Here is a 26,238-nt window from a genome sequence, read left to right as displayed (position 1 = left end):
CGCAGAGAACAGACATCTAGCAAATATTAACAAAACTGTTCATTTTAATTATCAACATTTCTAAATAAATTAAAATTTTTACAAAATGAGTTGGAGCCGATAGCCTCATGGTCAGTGTTCCGACATGTGGCGTGGTTGCGCATCGGGCGACCCGAGTTCGATTGCAGTCTCGTGGTTCTTTCCCAAACCCACCCCCTTCTCTCTCCCACTTCGCTTCCTGTCCTCTCTATCACTGAAACCGTACAATTAAAGGCAAAACGCCAAAAACAAATCTTAAAAAAACAAAATGACTACATATCTTAATATAAATAAGATACAATGTCTCACCCCTGATCTTTGAAAGACAAAGAACACCTGTCCAGAATCTATTCCTGTTTTCGTTTTGTAACACTGGAACAAAATCAAAGTCCGTTTAAGGAAGTATTGCCACTCGGATGCCATGTTTGCAACGGCAGCTATTTACGTCATAGCAATTTCTACAGCCCTACCTACTTGAATGAGGGAAGGCAGACATTTCTAAATTCGCTATCAAGAATCATGATTGAACAGCATAATTCCGATCAATTATTAAACATGAACTGTATCGTAACAAGTGTTGGGCAAGTTCCTCTGAAAAAGTAATTAATGGTTACTAATTACATATTCAATAGTGCAATTAGATTACTGTGAAAGACTCTCTCCAACAAGTCAAAAATCATTCTTATCAATAATAAAAATCTACATAAAGGATTATTATTAACTGACCAAAGTATTACAAATGAGAGAATTATACTGAATTTAACTGAATTTTGATGTCAATTCCACTATTGCACACACATATACTACATTGCATCAGAATTAACTGCAATAAGATAACAGTAAAAATACGAGTAATCCCTTACTTTACTGGGAAAAGTAATTTAAGTAAAGTAACTAATTTTTCAGTAACAGTAATAAAAATATCTAAAACATAAAAAGTCATGTGACAACTAGCCCCAATCTCCTCTATATTTCCATTAATATAGATGGACAGCTAACTGACAAATCAATGTCAGTCAATGTCATTCAATAAGCAGGTTAACACAGTACATTCCTATTCTTCATCCTGTCATTGCAGAAAAACCAGGACAGTAAAGGCCTGACAGAAGTAACGTGACAATCTCCCATCACATTCTCATCAAATCTAAGAAAACTTGATGACGCCCTAAATTCAGAACAGGCAATAGTAGGAATTCTGCTGGTGTTGTGTGTTCGTGCGTATGGATGAGACTCCACTTCCTGTAAGGTCTGTAGCTTATGTAGGTCAGCTCCACAGAGTAAAGCTCTCTCTAGATGCACGACTGGGTTCAGCGCTCGAAACCATCTATAGGGTGCAAAGACAATGAGAAACTGTGCACACAACCTCCGGGGTTCAACGACGCACTACACAAATACATCATTTATAAATCATAATGCACACGGCTCGCATGGTATGTGTGGAAAACCTTGAAAATGTACATGCAAAATGCTTACTATAAATAATTCACATTTTAATGAGTTATTCATATCGGTCCGAACTTATGTTACACGCTTTCTATCCCACATCTCCATAGAGCACGTCCATATAAGTGGATCCGTGGCTTGCATGCACTTTCCAGAAGTCTATTTACAGGGAGCTGATTTCATTTCATCCAAATCCTTTAGTTTAATGATGTCTAATGATTAATTAAATCTGTTGTGCCTTTCCTAGCTTTAATGAGGCGGCTGATTATGCGGTCGGTTAATTGAAATGAGCGTTCGGTCGCTGGATTCCTTCGAGTGTGGCTGAGAGTGTCGGAGAAATATACCAATGCATTTTACTTTGGGTAAATGAATAATGACATCTGCTACACGTGTCGGAGCCGTGGGAGCCGAGAGGGCTGTGTGAAGTAAAAAAATCATTTGTCATCTGTTTGTGGCCAAAACATTCTGCCGAATATGCATAATCGTAGTCGTGTTTTACTGGAAAATTTGACAATAGCTGATCAAAAACTGTTGGGCGCTGCTATGAGAATTAGATTTGTGCCTTTCCAAAAATAACTTCAAATAATGTTAACTCACAAAATGTGACCCTGGACCAAAAAAAACATAGGTCTTTTTTTCGAAATTGAGATTTTTCATAATCTGAAAAATGAATGAATATAATTTCTATTGATGTATGAGTTGTTAGAATACGACAAAATCTGTCTGAGATACAACCGTTTAAAACTCAGGAATCTGAGAGTGTAAAAAAATCGAAATATTGAGAAAATTGCATTTGAAGTTGTTAACCAGGGGCACCGTGGCAGGCCATCCGCTCACAAAAAAAAAGTTTTTATATATTTAAGGTAGGAAATTTACAAACTTTCTTCATGGAACATGATCTTTACTCAATATCCTATAGATTTTTGGCATAAAAGAAAAATCAATAATTCTGACTGATACAATGTATTTTTGTCTTTTACTAAAAATGTTCAGATGATAAGAGTGGGTTTTCTTCCACTGATTTAGAAAATAATATATATCTCAGACATATTTTAATCAAGCGTTCACATCCGCAATTATAAGTTAAACCACATCGGGAACCCAAGAAGCAGATATTGCTAAACACCCAGCATTATGACACTGCATAATTATGGGATACGCGTCTGTTGTGCTACAGGTGATACAGGAAGCCCTTTTTAGCTTATCTTAGTCTTTAGTACTGTAAAACTTTTTCACCTGCATTATCAGTTGCCTGACCAATAAGTACCCTAAATAAACATCATGATCTTTGGCGTAACACACAGGTATGGCACTTATTTAACAATTTCAATGGTTTATTGGGAAAGATAAAGATATTTTTAGTTTTTAAACACTTTTTTAAAAATCCTTAAAAACAGGCCACAATAGGCTGTATTCATATGAAGGAATTTTCCATATTCATTTTTTACCTGTATTTCACATTTTGCACTGCATTAAATAACATTTAAGCATTAACGGAAATGTCCGTAAAATAAAGGAAAAATTTACTTGTAACTTTCTGCCAGTACTTTATCTGTATTTTTAAGGGATTTCTTTTACAGTGTAACTTGAATGCACTGCAAGATATTTAAATAAAATTATAGCCAGAAAGCATACATGTACATGTGTTCTCACCTGATGCAAAGTTTTCATTACAAGTTTTCAAGTTCGTTACAAGCAAAAGACGCAGCACATCCCACAACATATCTACATTGTCTGAAGCAAGTGCAAAGCAAAGGTTTGGTGTCTGAACTTACCAATATCCGTGTCTTTCTGATTTTTTATGATCTCTGCAAGCTCAAAATTTCCAGCAATAATGGCCACCTTAACAAAAAAACAAGACATAAATCATATTAGATCATCTTAACATTCACTGCGAAAAAACAATCTAAGGGAAATTCAAAATTGTCTGGTAATTGTAACGGGACTCCACAGGTAATAGACGCAGAGATTCACAGAAAGAGGATTTATTCACAAACTCTGAATACAGGTAGGCCTACATTGAGTTATGCGAAACACAACAGTGTAACAAAATAGAGACTAGACAAAGGACACGGGAACAGAGGTGAGAATACAGTCTTAGTGATGAGCATGATGGCTGGCAGGTGCGATTATAACAAATGAGGGACTGGTAAGGGAGCGTGGAGGATGATGGGAAGTGTAGTTTGGGGGGAAACAGGCAAGGAAGAAGACAGAGGGAAAACAGGACTGTGAAAGTATTATCTTTTTGAACATTTCTGAATTATCAGCTCATTCTCATGTCATTCCAAACCTGTATGACGGACTTTCTTCTGCAGAACACAAAAGCAGATATTTTGAAGAACATTAGTACTTCTAGTACAACTGACTTCCATTGTATGGACACAAAACCAAAGACATTTCTCAAAATATCTTCTTTTGTGTTGTGTATTTTGTACAAATATAAGACAAACAACATGAAACAGTCAGTCCACTGTTATGTAACACATGAGGTGCAGATTTTTACAGTTTTATCAATTTCAAGGTGCAGTAAAGTGTGTGTTAAAGTGTGTCGCAGACATATAAACCCTTCACAGGTTAACTGCCCCAAAAACTATAAACAAGGAAGAATCAGACTAGCCCAACAAAACCAACCGATAGCATGGGATTTAATTCGGGCTACCTGCTTGTCCAACCAATGACAGAAAGTGGGAGTGTTTATGAATCCTCTTAAAGGGGTGCTGCAACGATGTGTCATGCATTCTGGCTTCTGTCCAATGATAAACGTGCTGTATTCTCATGCATAACATGGTTAACGAGTTGGCTGTATTATGTTTTTTTATGTGCTCAATACACTCCCCCAGCGATCGGAAAGTTTTTTTTCAAAAATATAAAACTGTTTTGTAACAAATTTTCTTAGTCCCTTATTGGTCAATTCTCCCGGAAAAGCACGGGGCAGCATGGAGAGTAGGAGAAGGAGCATGCGCTGACGTCACTTTCACTTGTGTGCAGGAGAGAGTGAGCATATCTTCGCGAAGTTCCGTTGTTTGTTGAATACATTTGAATGATGAATGTTATATAAACTGTGGATATAACGCTGGACTTGGAGATCGTTTGAAACTGATATATGGAGCCATCCCAGCGCTTAAAGATGCCAGATATGAATCGCATGCGGTGAGTGAAACTGATGTCTCTGTTTTGTTGACAATATGCTTTAGTTCAGCCTACCCCTCCAAGCCGTATTTTTTCGAATGTAATCGTACAGCTGTATCTATCTTTTGTAAATGTGATCAAACTAAATACTTTTCCAAGATATGACGCACTACTCTATAGGTACTTAGAATAAATATGAGATTGACAGAAAGGCCGTGTGTTAGGGCCGCTTTAAAAGAGCCTCACAATTTTTTGATATTGCAGAAATACTAATGGCGCAGATATTACACACTTCACCTTTAACTTCTATGCAACTTCAAAAAGATCTTCACAGCATTTAAAAAATATATTCAACAGCACGACTTTCAATTAATCCGACGTTAATTTCTATTTAATAGGTTTAATTTTGCCGCCCCTACCAACTCAGTTCCAAAGTCTTTTAAAGGATCTATAATTTAGACATCAGTCTGGTTACCGAGTTCGGATGTGAGAACAAAACCGTGCACAAAAGGCAAGACGTAACACAGTGTGCTTATGAATGTTGGAATAGTGTGATAAAACGCAGGCTTCATTCACATCAGACTAGTTGCTAAGATTTTGTAATGAGGAACTGCATTCCTTTTCAAGTGAAATATGGTGCTTGGCTGCAGCTTTGAGGTACAATGGTAGACGGGACACGAATAATCGAGAGATGACAACTGCCAGGTAAATCAAGACGGTAAAACCCAATTTAGGTTAAAAACAGGTCAAGAAATTTGTGTGACTCAAATGAGCGTTTTAATTCATTGCATTACGGATACGTAAATGCACATGCCCTATTTGGTAGATGCAACCTCTCAGTATCATAGAAACATTTGCATTCATTTTGCCATTCCTTTGACCCTATATAATTTGTCTTAAGGGTAAAGGTAATCATTTGCTTAAACCCAAATAGATGATGGCGAGTCACATCAGCGGGAAAAGTTCTGTTAAACCGCGCGAACAGGAGCAGTCCGGTGGAGTGCCTGAAGTTTCATGAGCAGCTCAAATGAGATGTAATCGAGCGGCCGGCGAGGCGTGAAATGTGATTTTAGCAGCGTGAGATGAATAATACAACGCATTAAACAACGCATCGGCAGAGCGCTGATATGTATATTACATAAACACTCCACTCCTACGTCAAGTTTGGAGAGAGCTGGGTCAATTCGAAGCTTAAAGGTTGTCAACCAGAACATTCAACACAGCAAAAAAACGCTTGTGAACGTTCTAACCTGCAGAAACCATTCCTAATACTTCACAACATCTATTGACCAGGATTCACAGCACCAAAGACTGCAAACAAACTGATTTTGGCTCTATTTTTAAATACCGTCTGGAGGTTTGCCATTGGATTACTGTATGTGTTATCTGGCTGAAATAAACCCAACGTTCCTTTAGGCACGAACAACCAAAGATATTTGAGCGCCCAGATACACACAGATCTGTTTTTCGACACAGTCTCGGATGTTAGGTGGAGAAAACAGAGGAAGGTTTTTAAACTTTAAACAAAATGTGAAAATATGAGACGAATGCTGCTTTGTAAAAAGGGTTTTGTTGGATGAGCTGGTCTATGCACTTTGAAATCAATCCATGAAAAACGCCACAACGTAACAAATGTAACTGCAGTGCAGATATGGTTATTTCTGTCAAGGAGGTTGCATTTCAAAGGGTTAAGCTAACATTATGTGGGTGGTCTACTGTATTGATGTTGGTGTGTTTGCTATTAAGACGCTTTACTGTACGTGCTGTTTTGCCACGAGCATCGGCTTTAATACTTCAATTCATTGTGACTTTGCTTTGAGGTGTGGAGTATTATTATAAGTAATTTGACAATCTATATGTCATTACAGGAGGGAATATTGTACAATGTAAAATCAATCAAATTAATATCGTCACTTTTATTGGACTTCTTTTAAGCTTTTGTGTGATTGTGTTTTAGTCAAAACATGTCCTCTCATCCCAGCGGAGAGACACTTTGCATTTCCAAAATCTGTTCAACCAATGATGTAAGCGTGGGGAAGGGGCCTTCTGTTTGACAAGCCCCTGGCGCATGCAAGGTGCTTTGAAACCTGTTTGGTGACTCTAATGTTGCATTGACAATCTTCAAATGAATTTGTTTTAATGGTCATTGGCATCACAGTCACAGTCAATACTGTCATCAGCTCAAGGCCACAGGCTTAAATAACACCCACTGCTGTCAGACACCTCACATGAGCTGAATGTCACAACCTGACATTTGAGAAAATCCCAAAGTAAACAGACACAGAAAACAAAAATCCAAATAAGTCTGTTTTCAAACAACCTTTTTTGCTAATGATCTGCTGTTCCTTATTCCAGCCGAATGTGATTCCTTATTGTGAAAAGATACCAAAGCATGCAAACAAACATCGTAAAATGATGAATTACCCTCAGGCTCATTTCTTGGTGTCACATAATGTCTGTACTCACATCTGACGTTCCGTCTAATTAATTAAGAGCTTCTCGTAACTGAACAATAAACAGACTCAAGTTCAATCTGCGCTTATATGTTTTTTGTTTTCCAGAGCTTAACCAACAAAACATAATAAACTTTAGAAAATGAACTTGCCAGAAGAAAAATGTTCGCAGCCCTGGAAAAGAAGCCTTCACTGAAACCAGGATAGTAAACAAAGCACTAAAATGTATTAGGCAACTGTTGCTGCCGTGTCCGATGAATACTTCAAATAAAATAAAAAAATCACGTACCTGAAATGGTGTTTGTCCACGCTGGTTCTTGACGTCTTTGCTGGCTCCACGGACCAGAAGAACCTTGGCACACTTTTCCTTCAGAAGAAAAAGCAGAAGAGAGTTTAACGCAATTGCTCGATACTCAATTCAATACTCTGACTTGTAGTGAAGCTAAGCTTATATTCTTCTTAAATTTCCACAACGTATCAAGAGGTCTCCTATCTCACCCTTATCAAATCGTTTCCAAAGTCTCAGACTTCTCCCTCAGCTTTGTGGTCTCCAAACCAAGTGTCAAGCTACAGCAAAGTCAACACCCGAAGAGAAACGAGAGGGGGTCTCTGCGATGTCGGTGTGCATGTATAAATGTGTATGTGAGAATGAAAAGCAGAACGCGAGAGGGAGGGAGGAAGAAGCATGTGGAACCAGGGCTCTGTAGCTCTCCAGCCCACTATATCCAGCTGGATTCAACAGCCCACCCACGGAATGCCTCACCACTAAATTGACACACAATCGCACACACACACACACACACCTCTGTTGCCTGTTCCTCCTATCTTGCTTCTAATACTAGTTTCGCAGCTGCTGCCAGCCATTGTATAAGACATAATCACATGTGAGGACGATGCTTCTATTCCCCTGCCCATAAAAATATCATTGGCCCGCGTTTGGCACCGGACCAAGCTCCCTGTTGACATGGCGACAGATCTTCGCAATGGGTTTATCGTGAACAATCAAGGCGCGGAAACCCACCCTTGACGTCCCTAAAGCTGATGAACGGGAGGAATTAAAGTGCACGCTAAGGGATCTTTCGGCTTTTATAATAACCCGCTGTGGCCAATCATTGCAGTGGAGCACTTTATATAAAGACCCCCATTGGTCAGCGCAGGGTCACACAAAGATACACGATTCATCACACTGACCGCTGACCTCAAGGGCTTCCAAAAATCGATAAATCATCGCCAGTGGTCAAATACAGAGTCATCGTATGAGAAAGTTTATTTACACGTTTAGGGCTGGTGGAATTGTTTTCGAAACTTCTAAGTCAATGTCCTGGGAAGGGCAAGTTCACCCAAAAATACAACTTTTGCCATCATTTATTCACCTTCATGTTATTTCAAACCATTCTGTGGAACAGAAAAGAAGAAAAGCCTTCTTTTCCAATGGGGGGCGATGTTGTTTGCTTACCAACGTTCCGCAAAATATCTCTGTTTGTGTTCTGCAGAGGAAAGAAAGTCATACAGGTTCAGAACGGTAAACGATGAAAGGATTTTAGTTTTTGGGTGAACTGTCTCTTTAAGTCATTGACAATCTTGTGTTACAGCTGTGGTCACCATATAATGTCATTGTACGGAGGTCACGGGGAACTCTCAAGTAAAATATCTGTCAAATAAAAAAAGGAAAATGATACAAACCGTACTCAAATGGGCAACTTTTATGTGATAACAACTCAATGTTCTCCTCAATCTAAGTCACAGCATCAAACTGCAGTAAGAGTACATCTGCTGATCCTGTATCATATTTGACCAATCCAAACTTACACTAGGAGGCGAAGAGAAAATAAAACTGCTTGTACTGTGGGATACATTATGAATCTGCGATCAATACGACATTGGAAGTCACAGTAGGAATATTACATTATATACAGGGTGATTGCGACTGTGAACATCGGTTGCGGTTCCAGCAGACAATGGCGGCCATGCTGTGACCCGAGCAGATACAGCAGACCGAGTCTCCCACAGAGCAAACATGAGGTGATTATCTGCCTGGCTGCTTAATATTGAGAACGTAATGGCTCCTTGTCCATTCATCAACGCTGAATGCTGGTGCTTACAGTGCTGTGCATTCCAGCTTTGTGGTTTATTGTGGACAGAATGATGACAATGGAGAATCATGAATAGCGTAATTACTGGCAATCACTTACTGGCTTACATACAAATGAATGTGGCAAGCTGAACCTTCCCATGATGTGAAAACAAACCTTCTATATTTAAATGTACTGTAGATATACGTTTCTATTTGTTTATTTAAAATAGTAAATAGTTATTATATCGTCGCTGCCCTTCTGAAATCGCGTATGTCCAGATTCACAGTTTGTCAGGAAATGGAAAAAACACTGTGCTTTTTCAATGATTAAATGCTGTGTTGTCATAGTTGATAGGCCCTTTTTATTGGATAGATATTTGCAAAACCCAGTGACAAACACAAGAGGTGACTAAAAATATTGATTTATGGCAAAAATAAAAATCATGAAATATGGAGATACAAGATTTCAGTATCGGTAATATTTTAATAATAAATAACTATGTATATAAATATATCATAATTATATTACATTTTATTTCAATTTATAGCCAATTAAAATATACTGATTTATATAAACTCTACTCGAAAGTAGATTTAGAAAGTGGGTATTATTGAAATTGAATTCCGCTACTGTAATACACTCTTAAAAATAAAGACTCTTTTAAAGGTTTTTTGTCAGACTGTACAGTTCCATAAAGAACCTAAATGTCCACCTTCGTGTTACACAAATGTTTCTTGTGAAAAAGTTTTATACAGACTATTAAAAATAAATAAATTGCTATTTTAAGAACCTTTGAGTTAAAACCTTTATTTTCAAGATTGCACAGTAGATTTTTTAAGTTAAGAGATAGCAAGTGTTTTATATCAGTGTATAATTTTTTTTGATTCTTTTAAGCACCAGTATATATTTTACAGTATGTACCAGAAGGTATTTTCAAGAAAACTAATTCATAAGAGTTACAATCTTACAGTATCAGGCAATAAAATAACCTTTTCAACATTGGAATATACAGCTGTGGAAAAAAGTGAAGAGTTTTACCTTTATTCAGCATTTCTGAATGTATTGTGTTAATTTCAGTCCAGCGTGTGTTAAATTTCAACAGAAACAAACCCCAGGAGTGACATAAAACACTCAAAAGCAACGTGAAAGACTGAGAGAATGCAAAGATGGATGTTTTGTGAAAAAAAAAATCATTGTGCCGTTTAAACATGAATATAAACTTGTTTTCTTTGCAGTATTCAAGATCTGCAAATATTGTTTTTTTTGTATTTTGACCGGTATGTCCAACTTTCTGCAGATAAATGCAAATAAAAAACTATATTTTAATTCGGTAGAAATGTCGTCACTAGTACACAGAATGAAACAAAAATGATAATTTTACTTAAACAACTATGAATAGTATTTAAAAAAACTGAATTTGTTTTTGGAGCGGTGTCTTAATTTTTCTCCTTGGCCGTATTCTACAGTACTTGAAAGAACCCCCACTGTCCTCAATATCAATCTCTCTGCCGCCACTGATCTCACCCTTAAAACTGTATTGATCCAGAAAGAGAAAACAATGTTTTTGATATTCTCATATTGACAGAGTCTCCATTCTATGACGCCAGTGGCCTCTGTTTATCGACTGGTAAAATGGAGCTGAATTTGTTTTATAAAGGGAACAGTGTGATACAAACCTGTTTGTACAGGGCGCAGATATGAAGCGCCGTATTGCCAGATGCATTTTCAACTTGCATGTCTGCGCCGTAAAACAAGAGATGCTCCAGGTGTTGAACGTGGCCGTATCGACAAGCCTAAAAAATAAGCAAATTTAATTAATATACATTTAAGGCATTTTTAAAGGACAACTTTCAACTAGACAACTGCAGCTGTACTGAACGTAAAAGCTTTTGAGAGTCTTGTATACAGTACGACTGATCCCAATGTCTTTAAAAAAATGAAAAACATAATTAAGTCTCTGGTACACTGTCATCTCATATTTTTCAAAGCCCTTGTTTTGAAAGTGGAAAAGGATAATTTTAGAGACAGAGTAACGTCAAAAACACGCAAGTCATTTGACCGACAGAGTAATAACATCCTGCATTCCACCTATCACAACACTAGATGTCAGTACGCTGTCACAACAGACAGGCTTGTTGACGGGTTCATTTGAAACCAGTTTGATCTTGTCACCTGTCCAATAATTAAACAAAGTTGCTGTCATACAAAGCTGAAGCTCTATTATAACCTCTTCACTGCAACAACTTTCTTCCCTCCCCTGCGCATATATAACACCCATAAATGTTTTATCACACTCTGACACGATACACACAGTCGAAACTTCCCTTTGCTTTTCTATTTTGCAATGCTTAAAAAAAGTCAATTTACTTTGATATTCTACCTAACTTTGAAGCGCCTAACTTAATACTAATAATGGGAAAGACAGCCCCACCTGGTGGATTTCGTGCCAGACGTTTTCATCGTGGCATCCGACGCTGGCGTGGGCACGCAGGAGTACCTCGCAGCTGCTGGGGTCTCCCCCAACGGTTACCGTATGGTAGAGAGGAGTCAAACCCTGACTGTCTTTGTAGTCCGGAGACGCTCCCAAATCCAGCATCGCCTGTGAAGATTAGACACAGTATTAAAGGGATAGTTCAACCAAACCTAACAAATGATTTTATTTGCCCTCATGTTGTCCAAAACCTCTTTATGGCTCTTTCTTCTGTGGAACACAAAAGATGATATTTTGAGAAATGTATCTGTGGTTTTATGTCTGTACAATGGAAGTCAAGCTCAAGTGTTTCTACTACTTGCATTTGTTCGTCATACATACATTTTAAATGCAATATTTACTTGATACCACATTTATGAATACCATTATAATTTTATTCAGTGTCCAGTGCATGTATATGTATATATATATATGGGTCAATGACGTGTTTTGTGTCCAAATTCATTTTCCTAAAAAGAATTTGAATAAATACATGTCATATATCAAATGGATCTACAATATGTCCTTTATAAGAAACCCTTTTCATTTTATTGAAATTCAATAGATTTTTTGAGTTTTGGTGTTTGAAAGACCAAAAATGTCAGGTGGTGCTACCGTCCGAACATACAAACAAAGAACAAAACTGAGAAATAAATGTTAATTTTCTCAATAAAATTCTTAATAAAATATTTTGGCATGATTTTATGTTAAATTTCTTATATATGAGGGGAAAAATACTCAGTGCTAAATACATTAAATGTATATTATTTTAAATTAATATATGGTCGCACCACCTGACATTTTCTAATTTGTCATTGACCCATATAGACTTGCGGTAAATAAGATCATATCATTGATTTTACACACCGTCTACAGAATATTGAAAGTGATGCCGCAAACGCTGCAATAATAATCCCTGAAGCCATATACTGCTAATTCACAACTCACAGACAGCTTCATTGATTACAACACGGCTACTTTTATCATAGCATCCCTCGCTTCTATCATATGCACAGTCTAAGACAAAATTTGATAAGAAGAAATTTGTCTCCAACCGAATTTTATTGCAGATAAAGCGAGTGATGAAGGACTTATTAACGAGGAAGAGACCAGAGACAGAGTACAATAAGGAGAGATAAAACAAGAAAAAGATATGAGATAACAGAGAAGGATGTTTCATGAGATGAAAATGTGAATGCGCTTCTCAGCATCTTCTACATACCTAATACATGAAATGAACTTCATCATTAAGATGAAGAAACACAACAAACATAAACTGATTTCCATTCATAGAGGTGATTTATAAAATAAATATGAAATGTTCAAACAGAAAATTGCAAAAGCAATTGCAAAGCAACCTTAAAGGAAAACATTATTAATTCTGTCATAATTTACATTTACATTGATGCATTTAGCAGACGCTTTTATCCAAAGCGACTTACAATAATTTACTTACCATTGTTGCTCCAAACAAGTTGCTCCAAATCTGTAAACATTTCTTTGCTCCGATAAACACAGAGGAAGATATTTGCAAGTTTGCTTGCAACCAAACCGTTCTTGGCCACCATTGACTACCATAGTAGGAAAAATTTCTTTATAAATTTCCTTGTTCGGTTGAACACAAAAGAAGATATTTTGAAGAATGTAGGAAAGCAAACATTTCTGGAGCACTTTTGACAACCATTGTCATATGTCGTACTATCGTAGTCAATGGTGGCCGACAGTTTGGTTACAAGCATTCTTCCAAATATCTTTCTTTGTGTTATTCAGAACAAATACATTTGGAACAACCTGAGGGTGAGTAAATGATGATTTCTTTGAACACTCTTTAAAACCTATGTAAATATGTATGAAATAAAATACATACAGTATGCATGAAAGCAAATCTAATAAAATAAAACACTGTATGAAAATAATCCATGTCTCCGGCACATTGACATAACTACTGTAGCGTGCATACGTCCAGATTTAAAACATGCTGATATTCCTTTCATCTTTACCCAGGCGAGCAATTTTATAACAAAATCACTACAAGCTCTTTTTATCTCCCTCTAAAATTACAAAACCCGGTAATTGAAGGAAATCTATGGTTCCAACATTGTGAAGTGACATAAACTGAGATTCTGCGTGTTGAGTTTATGAATAAACAACAAGCGATGTATTGCGTGCGCAACTGCAAAAAGAACATTGTGTGATACAATTGAGATTACAAAACAGCAGCATGTTGTCAGGAGTTATACTGTACAGTATGTCCGACCGTTGTCGAGGGAATAAAATTATATTAAAGCTATTTCTTTATAACAAAACTAAATAGCAAAATTACAAACTACTTTAAAAAAATGTTTCCTTGGTGTGCTTTGAATAAATATTAACCTTTACTCTGAAAAATAAGCAATAGTTTATAATGTCTTTTTAAGACACCGTGAGGTCTCTAAAACAGTAGAATTCTGCCTCTTTATACAACAGCGTTTTTTTTTTTAACAAAACGAAATTGACAATAACAGAAGTGATGAACTCATATGGCCATTTGGGATAAGGTGAATTACCTTAAGGGCAATCTGATTCTTAGCCCTGGCAGCTTTATGGAGGGCAGTCATTCCATCCCGAGAACGGAAATCTAAATGGGCTCCGCCATTTTTCAGCGTCATTATAACCTCGACCATATTGTCTAGGTGGGCAGCGAGAGTTAGCGGCGTCTCTGCAGAGCAAGAGAACAAAACAAGCACATTACAGTGTATGAAATAAATCTATCAAAGATAAAAGAAACATAAAACTCACTATCATTAAATTAATAGAAAAATGTATTGTGGAACAAAATATTTCATGCTCTACCCATTTATTTATTATTAAATAATAATTTGAAATACATTGCTTCTGTATGATTGGTGATTATTATATTAGCTAAAAAAAAGAAACTTGCTTCAGAGGCGAATCAAGGTATTACATTTCAATTTACAGACAAAATTGTTTTAAATCATATGCATGAATGTGCACAATGCGTTTAGACATCCAATAAATAAAATTATTTTTATCAAATTTTCCATGAATTTTTGGGGTCCGTGTTTCGGAAACAGTACTTGAGTAACTTTTTTTGAGTTTCTCAGATCCCCTACCACCAGTTTCCGAGTCCTGATAGTTGGGGTCCAACCCTCTCTCCAACAGCTTGGCGACTTTGTCCAGCTCATGATGTTGGATGTATTCCATAAATTTTCTCAGGTTGACCTACAAAATGAGTATGAGCAAAAGATTTAAAGAGGGAGAGAGAACAGATGAGGTTAAACTCGAAACAATGACAGCAGATTGAGAAGTGAGGGGCCAGAAAAAAGTGATGACAGAGACAGAAGAAAACGTCGGAGAAGAGTGTGAAGAGTCTCAACGAACTTCCTCATGTTGAGAACTCTGGGACACACATGCAGCGATACAAGGCTGGATAAAAATAGATAGGAGAGCAGCTCCCAATACAGATACATCAGAGAGAGAGAGAGAGGGAGAGAAAGACCATTGGGAAGCTATGTCGCATAACAAACACAGATCAAGACATTTCATACACTAATGCACAACACACACAGGGAAGACGTGTCTAACATGTTATAAGTAGAACGCATTATTACCCCAACGTGTTAGGTGTTTGCATTATTTAACTTTTGGATCCCATTTAACCAATGCTAGTGTTCAATAATTCTCACTACAATACTAGCGAATGGTTCTAAACCCATTAAGCTAACTACAAAATAGAGATGTCATGTACTGTGTTCAAGACCATTGTAAAAAAAACATCACCGCTAAAAATTTGCAATATCTTGCCCGATGTCTTTCTATTCAAAAGTAAAAATTAAAAGCCAAGATTATTATCTAGAATAACTCAAAATGAGTACATTATAGGTAATACCAAGGGATCAAGTAGAAATAGCTTCTATTTCCTATTTCGTCCTATTCATTTACTAACAAGTAAATTATGAAAGAAGATTTAATTTTTTAGGTAAAAAAATGCAATTCCTCCAGACATTCATCCATGTGAAACCTTTACTAAACTATGCGATACCTCCCCGCATGTAAAATGCATCGGAATTCCAGTGGAATCTATTCAGCGGACACAGGTTACGAAACAATCGCGTATGCAAAGGCTGCTTTTGCGTCACCCTTCAAACCCATGTGACTTACGAAGCTCTAATATAATAACTTATTAAGGGAGCTTGAGAGCTCAAAGCAATGAGAAAGAGAGCGTTTTAAATGCTGAGGGAAGCAGAGCAAGGACAGAAGATAAATAGGCTAAGCAATAAACTCAAAGACACAGAACTCAGCATAGGACACACAGTCCTGTAAGAAGTCGGCAATTAAAACCCACTTCAGAGCTCTGGGGTTGCTCCTGGGAGGGAGGAATGGGGGGGTCACCGAGCGTCCACAAACGATGTAAAAAACGCTACGGCGGTGCGAAAAATGGCTCAAGTGTGAAAACGTCAACATCTATGACCGTCTCCAGAAGCTCTGCTAGGTCCAAAATATATGTAAATGTGCCGGTCTGCTGCATTATTTATCAGGACGGCCTAAAATTGTTGAGCGTTAGATATTCATTCCTAGCGAGTATAAAAAGCAAGATTTTGCTATTCCTGTTTCGTTTCCTGTTTTAACTGTCGCTGTCCCGAGACATTCTCTCGCTCGCAATTAAGCAAAAGGTTTTCATTTGATATGTATGTAAAATAGTCCATGATCATAACGGAAAACAAGTTAACCACCAGCTGGGTATCAAAAAATAGACACGTTTTATATGCATAGTAGGCTAATCTAAATATGTCAGTTGAAATTGAAATAATACTCACCTGCGTGTGGAGTTTCTCGATCTGTTTTTCGTTGACGTTTGGCTGCTGGTACACTCTGCTTTTATAACGGAACTGGGAATTAAATCAGAGAGGAAAACAAATGTGAAAATGTCAAATGAATTGTTATTTAATTGGTCAGTTACTATTGTCTTACATTTTTACGTGTTATATATTTAAGAATTTTATCTAATGCAGGCTCAGGCCAAAAAAAAACTAAAGTACCAGGCAATGACATCTTCTTTCCACTGTTAAATAAATATGTAAGATGATTGAACAACGCAAATCAGATTGTCGTAGCGGTATAATATAAACAGATAAAAAGACTGCAATATTGTTGAGCGCGTGCCTGGAACAACAATCTGAACGGATGAAATTTCCTCACACCAGAATAACGTGTGTTTCATTGTAGTCTGTTCGCAGCTCTTTTTGTTTGGTTGATGTGTTGATACTGCCATGTTTATATCAGAGACGGAGGCTTGAGTGAACATACAGAAGTACAAAGGTTGTGTGAGAGAACTGAGAATGCTCTGGTAAGAAAACAAATCTTACAGAGGATCTTATAGCACTGTATTGGTATACATAGCTATCAAACCCATTCTGTCACCCTTTTAACAATATGATATATTTAACAAATATGTACCTCGCCATGGTGAGGGTACAATGTTTGTTATACTTCATATAATTTTGATTTCAAATTACTTGACCATCATTTAGTGACCTATGTAACAAAAAAATGATATGTTCTCGATGCTTTTGCACACAAAGAAAGACCAGGGTCTTTTAAGAAATAAAAAAAATAACATAAAAGCATCAAAAAAAAAATGTTTTCTAAAAGAAAACGTATTCTGTCATCATTCATTCACCGTCATATTGTTTAAAACCTTCTATGACCTTTATAGAAGATATCTTGAGAAATGTCTCTCTGATTTTGTTACCATACACATAAAGTTAATGAGGTCTTGTTGTTACCAACATCCTTCAAAATATCTTCTTTTGTGTTCTGCTAAAGAAATAAAGTCATACAGGTTTGGAATGACATGAGAATGAGTAAATGATCAAATAATTTTGGTTCTGGGGTGAACTAGCGCTTTAAAAGAGCTTTTGTGGATTATTAGTGTATAGCAACTCAGCAACTTCTGTTCCTCACACACTGTTTTTGGAGAGCTGGACACAATATGCTTTCATTAGATGCGAAAGAACAGAACTAACTTCAAAACTTAACATAATAAAAAATAGCTACTATAAGTGACAGAAGGTTTTTGTCACAGTTTATGATGCAGATCATCAGATTCACAGACTTGGGCGACACGTTACCTCAAGGGTAGGAAGGCCCTTGTTGGTGGGCAGCGGATAATCTCTCAGGGGTCTTTCCTCCTCCAGGAATCCACTCTCTCTCCCATCCACCGCAGGCTGGAACAGCCCATAGTTCAGCACATCCCTCAGACTCTGTGTGAGCGTACACAGGATCTGCTGCTTGGCAACCCATACTGTGGCATCAGAATTGAACCTCATGGATTTCTGGCGAAGCCACGGAAGAGGGATGTACAGAGAGGGAGACAGTGAGAGAGAGACAGATATATACTCTATCAGGCCAAAGCAGGTGTGCAGATTAACAATTGTGTGCTAAAGTGTACACACGCAGTACAACAACAGAAGATTCATGAAAACACAGATGATGCTTTTGCCATTAAATGCCATTGATTGACTCGCAAAATTAAAGATAAGATTGCATTACTAAAACAAAAAGGGTTGGTTTTTCCTGTGCTCCACCAATAATGTTATAGATAAAGTGCTTTACCCGGTAAACTGCTAATTTGACAACTTCCAACCTGTGTTAAAAATGGCTCTACATCACATTGATGTAAAACGTCTTTCATTTGAAGCATGACAATGTCATTTTTTGTGTTAACTAGGTCAAACGATGCTCCCCCCCCGCTGCATACGTTCCATTTTTTTAATCCGCTAAAACCCAAACAGCTCTCAAGAGAAGACTAAAACTGTAAAAGGGAAGCAATTTACTGTAATAATATCATTTAGAGAAATCCACATGGCCCAGCAGCCTCGGGCTAAACACCAGAGTGAGTGTGTGTGTGTCTGTGTGTGTTTAAACGCACAGATTGCTGCAGGTCAGGGATGACCACACAGATCAGCAGCGTGTCTCTCAGGCTGTTGTCCAGTCGGCCACTGGTAGGTCGATCAAGCCTGGGAGACTCATCTCTGGAGCTGTCGGAATCTGAACTCGCCGAGTCAGAGAAACTCTGAGCCATTTCCTCCTCGCTGGACATGGGGCTCCGCGGCATGATCAACACTGTATAGAGAGAGACAGAAAGAGAGAGAGAGAGTAAAAAACGTCCGTCATAAATTGAATAGCAAACAGACAGTGAATCTTCACTTTAAAAAAATTCATTTTGCTTGAAAACAATACACTTAAAGCAGCACTATAGAACTTTTGCTCACGGGTTCCCCCATGTGGTTGATAAGCGCAATTGTCGTTACAGTGTTGTAAACAGTATCGCTGTATAAGTTTCCCTTGGGCAGCGCAACACACGTGATTTTCTTCAAGTAAGCTGATCAAACCGGCGAATGCAGAAATGTTGTTTGGAAACCATTTTGCACTCTTCCGCAGTCAGGGGATGGGCGGGGCTATGTGTAGCGACCCAAACACAGAACTTGCAGAGTATGGGTGTCACCGCTATGAGGCTGCGCAGCTAGTAACGGCAGTAGAATTCGTTCCGTTAAGAGATGTTCAACCACTGAAATAATTTTATAGAGACATTATTTTAAGGTAAAAAAATACATATTGTTGCTTTAACAAGAGATTTCTTAATAAGCTTAAAGTCCAGTGGAAGTTCAACTTTTCTCATCTTTCACAATTGACACTTTTAAAATATTGCATGAAATCCAAGGCTAAGTGTGCCTTAGTGTGCCTTTCATCTCAGAATGTACAGATATACATAACAGGCGAGACTTCATTTACAGTTGGAGCATTGACTGAAACACTGAAATGACACTGCACAAAAAGAAGCAAAACTCAACCAACACAGAAAAAGATAACAAGAAAAGCATCATTTTTCAGAGCAGACTAAACATGATTGTAACAATTATAATAAGGGAATACTCAAAATTGACATCTGTATATCACATTAACCTGCAGGAATTCAACTGAATGTCGATCAACTGAACGTCTTTTTATCACATAAAACACACCTCATTTAGAACGTTTTGATCGCATTTTGATGAAAAATTACCAAGACATTTGAAATGAGTTGCACAGGTAAATCCTTCAAAGTCAAACCAACCGTGTGTATTAAGAACATTTATTAGGGTCAATATTTGTTACATGTTGACTTCAAGACTGCTTATTATTTCCATTAATAACATTTGTCTGTTTTCCCTTGCTTATTCAGATCAACTATTTCGCCTCCTCTCACCATATAAAATGTTCTCTGTAGCCTTTTGCAATGTCACTAGGTTCACAGAATGTGGACCGTCCTTGACAAGACTGAGCTTGTTTATGTTTTGTCTCCGGATGACTTTAAGTGCAGTGGTGTACTGAAATGTCAGACTGTATATCACGTCATTTTTATATTTCTGCTTCATCTTTAAAATTTTAAATAACTAGTTGTTCAATAATATTTAGTAATAATATGGGCCAAACGAACAAATGAGACACACATTTACCTTTAAATATTTTATTCATAATGGATGTTGATTATTAAACATAAGAAGTGTTTTAAGCAAAAGTGTGGTCATTTTGTATGAATTTGTAAGATCCAAAAATGTATAATTATTAGAGAAAAAAGAAGCCCACCCCTAAACTTGGCATCCCTGGTGAAGAGAAAGCAGATCTATCTATGAATGATTTTACAAATTCGAATAAGCCATCTTGTAAAACAGCAAAAAATCGTTATGTGATTGTGTTGAAAGACAGACTAAATGTTCTAGTGTTTAATGGGGTCATATGACACGGCTAAAATTAATATTATTGTTTGTTTTAGAAGTAATGCAATGTGTATATACACGATTTAAGGTTTGAAAATGCTGTTTTTACACCTACCTTTCCACACAAACGCTCATCGATCTAAAAAGCGAGGTGTGCTATGATTGCAAGTGTGTGTCGGAAATGTAATGCTTCTTGCCATAATTGGAACATCAGGTTCCAAAGCAATTGTACTGACAGGTACGCCCACCCTACTTGCGTATACACTTGGGCGGTCTTAGTCAAATCATACCACGAACTGACGTAGATTTGTGCGATTGTGGTTACACAAGGCTTTTTGGGCAGATCTGTGTGAGCATTCGCTTTTAGATAGAATGAACACTTTCATTTTTGCTATTTTACGTGTCTTATAGATGCATGGGGAATTTACACACCAAAGACACATAAAAACACGTATTCACAGCATGTGACCCCTTTAAGGGTGAAAAAGCAAATATTAGACAGTGACAGATGGACAGATCTGACAGAAGAAATTTTGAATTAATACTGTAGAGAAGGTAGTCACTTAAGTAAAGAGGTAAGATAGTAAAAGGTTAGATATCTGACAAACAGCACTCTACAAAAGAATAAATCATGGCATACGAAAATGAGAAGAGACAACATGTCTGAAGATTAATTAGTAGATCTTATCAAATTCCCTGTGCGTTTTGCCCTGTGAAATCTGTTAAATAATAAAACTGACCTTTCCATGCTCAACCTCATGATGCCTAACTACCACGTGTACTGCAGGTGTCTGGAATAAAGGCAGTATTGAATAAAATCCCTCACTTAAATACCACCTGCTTAAATAAAGTTAAGCTCATCACTTGTACTGTAAAACTATGAGTATAATTTATCCACCACCGGGAAAAAACCCTGGTCAGCCATGAAGTTTTTTTTTAGGCTAATTCACCATGGGGTCCACTCCATCTATAGAGTAGTTTTCCATTTATGAGTAAATTTAAGACTGTGGTTGACACTACTTAAAGATACATTCAGCAATATAACTTACAGTGGAGTCCATACAGTCATACAGAATTTTCAGGTTGCTATAGTTTTAAAAAAAAATGTAAGAACACATCTAACTTTAGCATTATATTAATAATGATAAGGTGATGAATGACTCTTCAGAAATTTCAGTTCGCTGCATTTATTATAAGTCATTTATCCTAGCCCTGACACGGCCACAGATCATCATTTACTCTAAAAATTAAAAACCATCAAACCCTTAAGAAATTCCATTTCTTAAGGGTTTTCTTGGCTTGAAATGTGAATACCCTTCTGGATTTTTTTACAGGACAATGCAAAAAAATTGACAGGACCATCGAACATCACCCCTATCTGTCAGCGTGGGTTCATTTTCCATGTCAACCAGTCTATGAAATTACATATTTATATTTATGTAAAGGTATGTATATACAACCATTGACGTAAGCCTGCTAGTTGAATTTAAAGAACCCAGAACGCTAGATGTCGTTTGCAATAACGTGCTCACGAAAACTGACCGTATTGGTCTCTCTCCCCTGTGACTGGCTCAGACCGCCCCGTCATTCATCAGGCTGTCAGTGTAGGTTTTCTCACCGACCTTTACAATCACCAGCCGCGGAGACAGAACTCAAGAAGCAAAAGGCATTTGTCGACTTTCGCTTGAAGGGTACAACCAATTAAAATCTAACAGTGTGGAAAGGAAATTGCACCCACATGCAATTTAGCGCTAAAAAGTTGGCAGATAAACACACAGAAACTCAAACTGAAGTCCTTTAACAGTGATGTCAATATATACTGGGTGATATACTGTTTTCTTACTGTTCAACGTGGAAATATTATCCAGCCTTGGCTATTTTAATAAATGATGCAGTGCATTCTTTGTACAGGGGAATTAGATAGACATCATTTGCTTGCATCGACTTCAAAGCAACATTATTGCATGACATAACCTTTGCATTTTATAGACAGGACTAATTAACAATGATTTATTATTTTAAGACAAACTCAAAGTTTATGAACTAGATTTTTATGCAGTTTTACACCAATGTTACAGTAAAATATACTGTATGTAATACGTAATAACGTAAAGCTAATGTAAAACTCACAATGCCACCAAATCTGACCTACAACGTTTTAAATTATGTTTTTTCTTTCCATAGTTATGTGCACTATTGGTAAATATGTGAGTCCAGTCAATGTCACTATATGAAATATTTGCCTGATAGACCTCTTTCACTATTTTGGACAAAATATACATTTACTTAGGGCTTCAAAGGCGTTGAGGCGTTAAATGTACATTATTTACCTATGAACTTGCAATCAATAGTCGATTCCTCTTTAAGAGCCTTTATAAGCACAAGCCCCGCCCCTTAACTGATGTCATTGGTCAACTAAATCACTTTAGTTTCTTGTCTTAAACAGTGCAGACTTTATAAAACAACTCATGGATGAAGTCTAGAGCTGTGGAATGACACAAAATATTATGCATGCATAAAAGCAAAAGCTTTGTTTGCACACGCAATGCAGATATAATTACATGCATTTAACAAAGTACATTTGCTTTTCAGACAGACTGTGAAAGGACCGTCTTCTCTTACTCTCTACCGATGAGCTCAGTATGTGCGTGAAGAGAATATATACATATATATCAAGCACAGTCTCAAAACTTCTTTACTTGGACATCTGTTCAAAGCTGTTTAAGCTGGACAGACCTTTTTCAACACCTTCTGCACTTCTTGCATTTACCAGTAATATTAATATTCACATTGCTGAATAACTTTGAAAATAGTAATATGACCTCTGCTTTATTTTTGAAGAATGCTACTGAATTAGATTATTAATGATACATTGGAATTGCAGGACAAGATCGACATATTTGGTTAAGGTTTTCGTTATAAAAACAAAAAACAATTCATAAATCTAAAAAGTGACAGCTTAGAAAATTGTCTCGCATTAACAATGTGTACATTTTGTAATAAAAAATCAGTAGTAAAACAGGGAATTGAGCAGCAATACCCAAACAAGGAATTGAATCTGGAATCGACTCCAAAAAATTCAGAATCAAACAGCCCTAAATTTAACACACATACTTATATTTAAAAGGGATGGTTCACCCCCAAAAAATCATTGTTTACTCACCCTCTGTCATTTTAAACCTGTATGACAACAGGGGTACCCATTGTTTTGTGTCCAAACAATACAAGTGAATGGGTACCACCATTGTTTGGTTTCATCCTTTAAAATATCGTCTTTTGAGTTCTGCAGAAGAAAGAAAGTCATACAGGTTTGAAAGACAAGAGGGTGAGTAAATGATGACAGAATCAGAATGATGAACCATCCCTTTATATTTTATATATATTTTTATTTCAACAATGGTGAGAGATAGAGTTGGGAATTTCTATCATTTCGTATTCCAGGTTGTATAAGATGCCAAAATATGAAAGCAGCTTTGAGAATGAGCAACAAACTACCACATACTATACAGACCTTTGCATAATGCAATCAATAAAATATTTGCCTGCTCCCTGCTGTCTTCTGTACACATGTATCCCAGGTACTTTAAGGCAAATATTTACTCAAGGTAATCTGGAAGTATTAATTTTGAACACTGTTGCAACAACAACTAAAAAACACATTTGTATTGTTTCCATTAATGGAAGTGAAGATGCATTAGGCTTTCGGCAGATTTGCTAAACCGTCGTGATGTGTACGAGTTCTTTTGTCCTACAACATGTGTGATACGCTCAATTTTCTGCACTCATTCTGAACTCAGCAAAGAAAAAAAAGGAAGATAAGAGCAATTTAGCTGGGAATCAAACTCAACCAAAATTCATACAGAAACAAGCAAAAGAAAACATTTTCTGGGAGTCATTTGGTGAAGATTGGCTCCAAAACAGTGGGAATGTTAGTAAGCTTCAGCACTTCTGCATAGTCAGTGCATCATTTAACAGCGGTAAACACTACACAAGGTCTAGTAGCCCTCTTTGGAAATCCAGCCTGAGGGCAGTTAAACTTGCTGTTTTAGAAACATGGACGCTATGAGGAACTGACAGCTCTACCAGCGCTGAACCTTCCGGTAAACAGGGAATTATACATAAATGTAGGCCTGTGTGTGTGTGTGAATATGGTTATACTTTACTATAAGGTTGTATTTGTTGACATTAGTTACTAACAATACTTTTACAGCATTTATTAATCTTACTTTTTGTTAATTTCATTATTTAACAATACATTTTACAAATGAATTTGTTTCGATGAACACAGAGAAAGATATTTGGAAGAATGCCTGTAACTGAATGTTCGTGGCCACCATTGACTACCATATAGGAAAAAATACAATGGTAGTCTAAGTGAACTGTTTGCTTTCCTACATTCTTTTAAATATCATATTTTGTGTTCAACAGAACAAGGACATTCATAAAGCGATTGTTCTTACTATGGTGGTCAATGTTGGCCAAGAACTGTTCGGTTACAAGCTTTCATCCAAATATTTTCATCTTGATCATCAGAACAAAGAAATGTATACAGATTTGGAACAACCCGAGGGTGAATAAATGATGACAGATTTTTAATATTTAGGCGAACTGTGTGCACATAGTATCAAACACAGCTATATTGTCATTAACTAACCTTAACAAGAATTAACACAGGCTTTTGTTCATTGTAAATTCATGTAAGTTAATTCATTTCCTGATGTTAACAAATACAACATTATTGTGAAGCGTTACCATAAATATAATGTGTATTCCATATATTATTACATACATTTAAGAGAAGCATCTGAAACTGTACCCTTGATTCAACAAAAGCACAACCATTAATATTTCATAACTTATTCTTCATCAAAAGTGCTGTGGATGTTACATCAAAAGCTCTTGGCTTCATATATTGCAATACAGCAATTTTTGCATCCTTAATCTCATCTTCATAAAACAAAGGCAGAAAGTAACTAGATCTAGATTTGTGCCACGCTGCTACTCTAGTTGGAAATGCTTGATATACTGCTCCTGTATAAATACATGGTTAGGTTGTCATGCACCACCTTGGGTCTTCTGGGTCATTGATAATGCATTGCAACAGTGTTCTGGGTGATATTCTAGTTTTTAGGTTGGATCCCTCTTTAAAGTACGTCTATGGGATTTTCCAGCCATGAAAATGAGTCTTTAGAAAAGAAATAGCACACCTCTCCTCAAAAAGCAACTCGATTTGCAGGTATCATTCTACAGCTCAGATGGTTCGGGATGAGTTACACGCCCAAGTCGAATGAGCAATGGTATTAATGGCTATAGCAAGCATCGCAAATGACAATTGAAACCTCTTTGAAGCATCTGAACGGCTGAGGAGTCTGAAACGAGGAGAGTAACTAAAATATAGCTTTCATCTGGCCCATTGAGTAAACTGCAGGGTAGAGGAGCCGTGGACACCAGAGCTGTGAGATTTGAAGGAGGAATGCACAAGGCAGATCGACAGAAAGAGATAAACAATTAGAAAGAGAGAGGAAGGCGGACTGGCCTGGATCTCTGTCTGCTTTCCTTACCCCTTGTGACTTCACAGCCGCACCAGGGGACTGCAAAATAGGACAAGACTGGGCTTCTGGTTTGAGACAATCTCAGAATTACAGCAAAGCTGTTTCTTTCTTCCACAGAGCTGTAAAAAGGGGTGTAATATAAGACTGTAGGTAAACCAATGAAAAATAAATGAGAACCAAAGCCCACTTCCATCAAAACATTGTCATCTTACCCCTCCTGTGGGCTGCGCTCAATCTAAGCTTATCAAAGAGTCCGCAACTCAATACAGGAACAATTATTGGACCCAGACGACCACGACTGCTTTACGCTTCGTCAATAGGGTACGACCAATAGAGGTT

At 37.1% G+C, this 26,238-nt stretch overlaps 1 protein-coding gene across 1 annotated transcript in view; it reads right to left on the bottom strand.

Annotated features, from left to right (window-relative positions):
* shank2b (SH3 and multiple ankyrin repeat domains 2b) overlaps positions 1 to 26,238 on the bottom strand; it is a 78,308-nt gene that overhangs the window by 47,629 nt on the left and 4,441 nt on the right. Inside the window, exons 2-10 of the mRNA XM_056740024.1 lie at positions 18,520 to 18,713; positions 17,720 to 17,923; positions 16,406 to 16,477; positions 14,702 to 14,810; positions 14,135 to 14,286; positions 11,550 to 11,717; positions 10,795 to 10,911; positions 7,333 to 7,410; positions 3,237 to 3,303 (exon numbers count right to left, since the gene is read on the bottom strand). Of these exons, the coding sequence (XP_056596002.1) occupies positions 3,237 to 3,303; positions 7,333 to 7,410; positions 10,795 to 10,911; positions 11,550 to 11,717; positions 14,135 to 14,286; positions 14,702 to 14,810; positions 16,406 to 16,477; positions 17,720 to 17,923; positions 18,520 to 18,705 (1,153 nt within the window). The 5' untranslated portion in view covers positions 18,706 to 18,713. The remainder of the gene's footprint in view (positions 1 to 3,236; positions 3,304 to 7,332; positions 7,411 to 10,794; positions 10,912 to 11,549; positions 11,718 to 14,134; positions 14,287 to 14,701; positions 14,811 to 16,405; positions 16,478 to 17,719; positions 17,924 to 18,519; positions 18,714 to 26,238) is intronic.

The sequence above is a fragment of the Triplophysa dalaica genome, chromosome 24 (genome assembly GCF_015846415.1).
Source record: "Triplophysa dalaica isolate WHDGS20190420 chromosome 24, ASM1584641v1, whole genome shotgun sequence".
Classification (NCBI taxonomy): Eukaryota; Metazoa; Chordata; class Actinopteri; order Cypriniformes; family Nemacheilidae; genus Triplophysa; species Triplophysa dalaica.
This window is presented reverse-complemented; position numbering and strand designations above follow the sequence as displayed.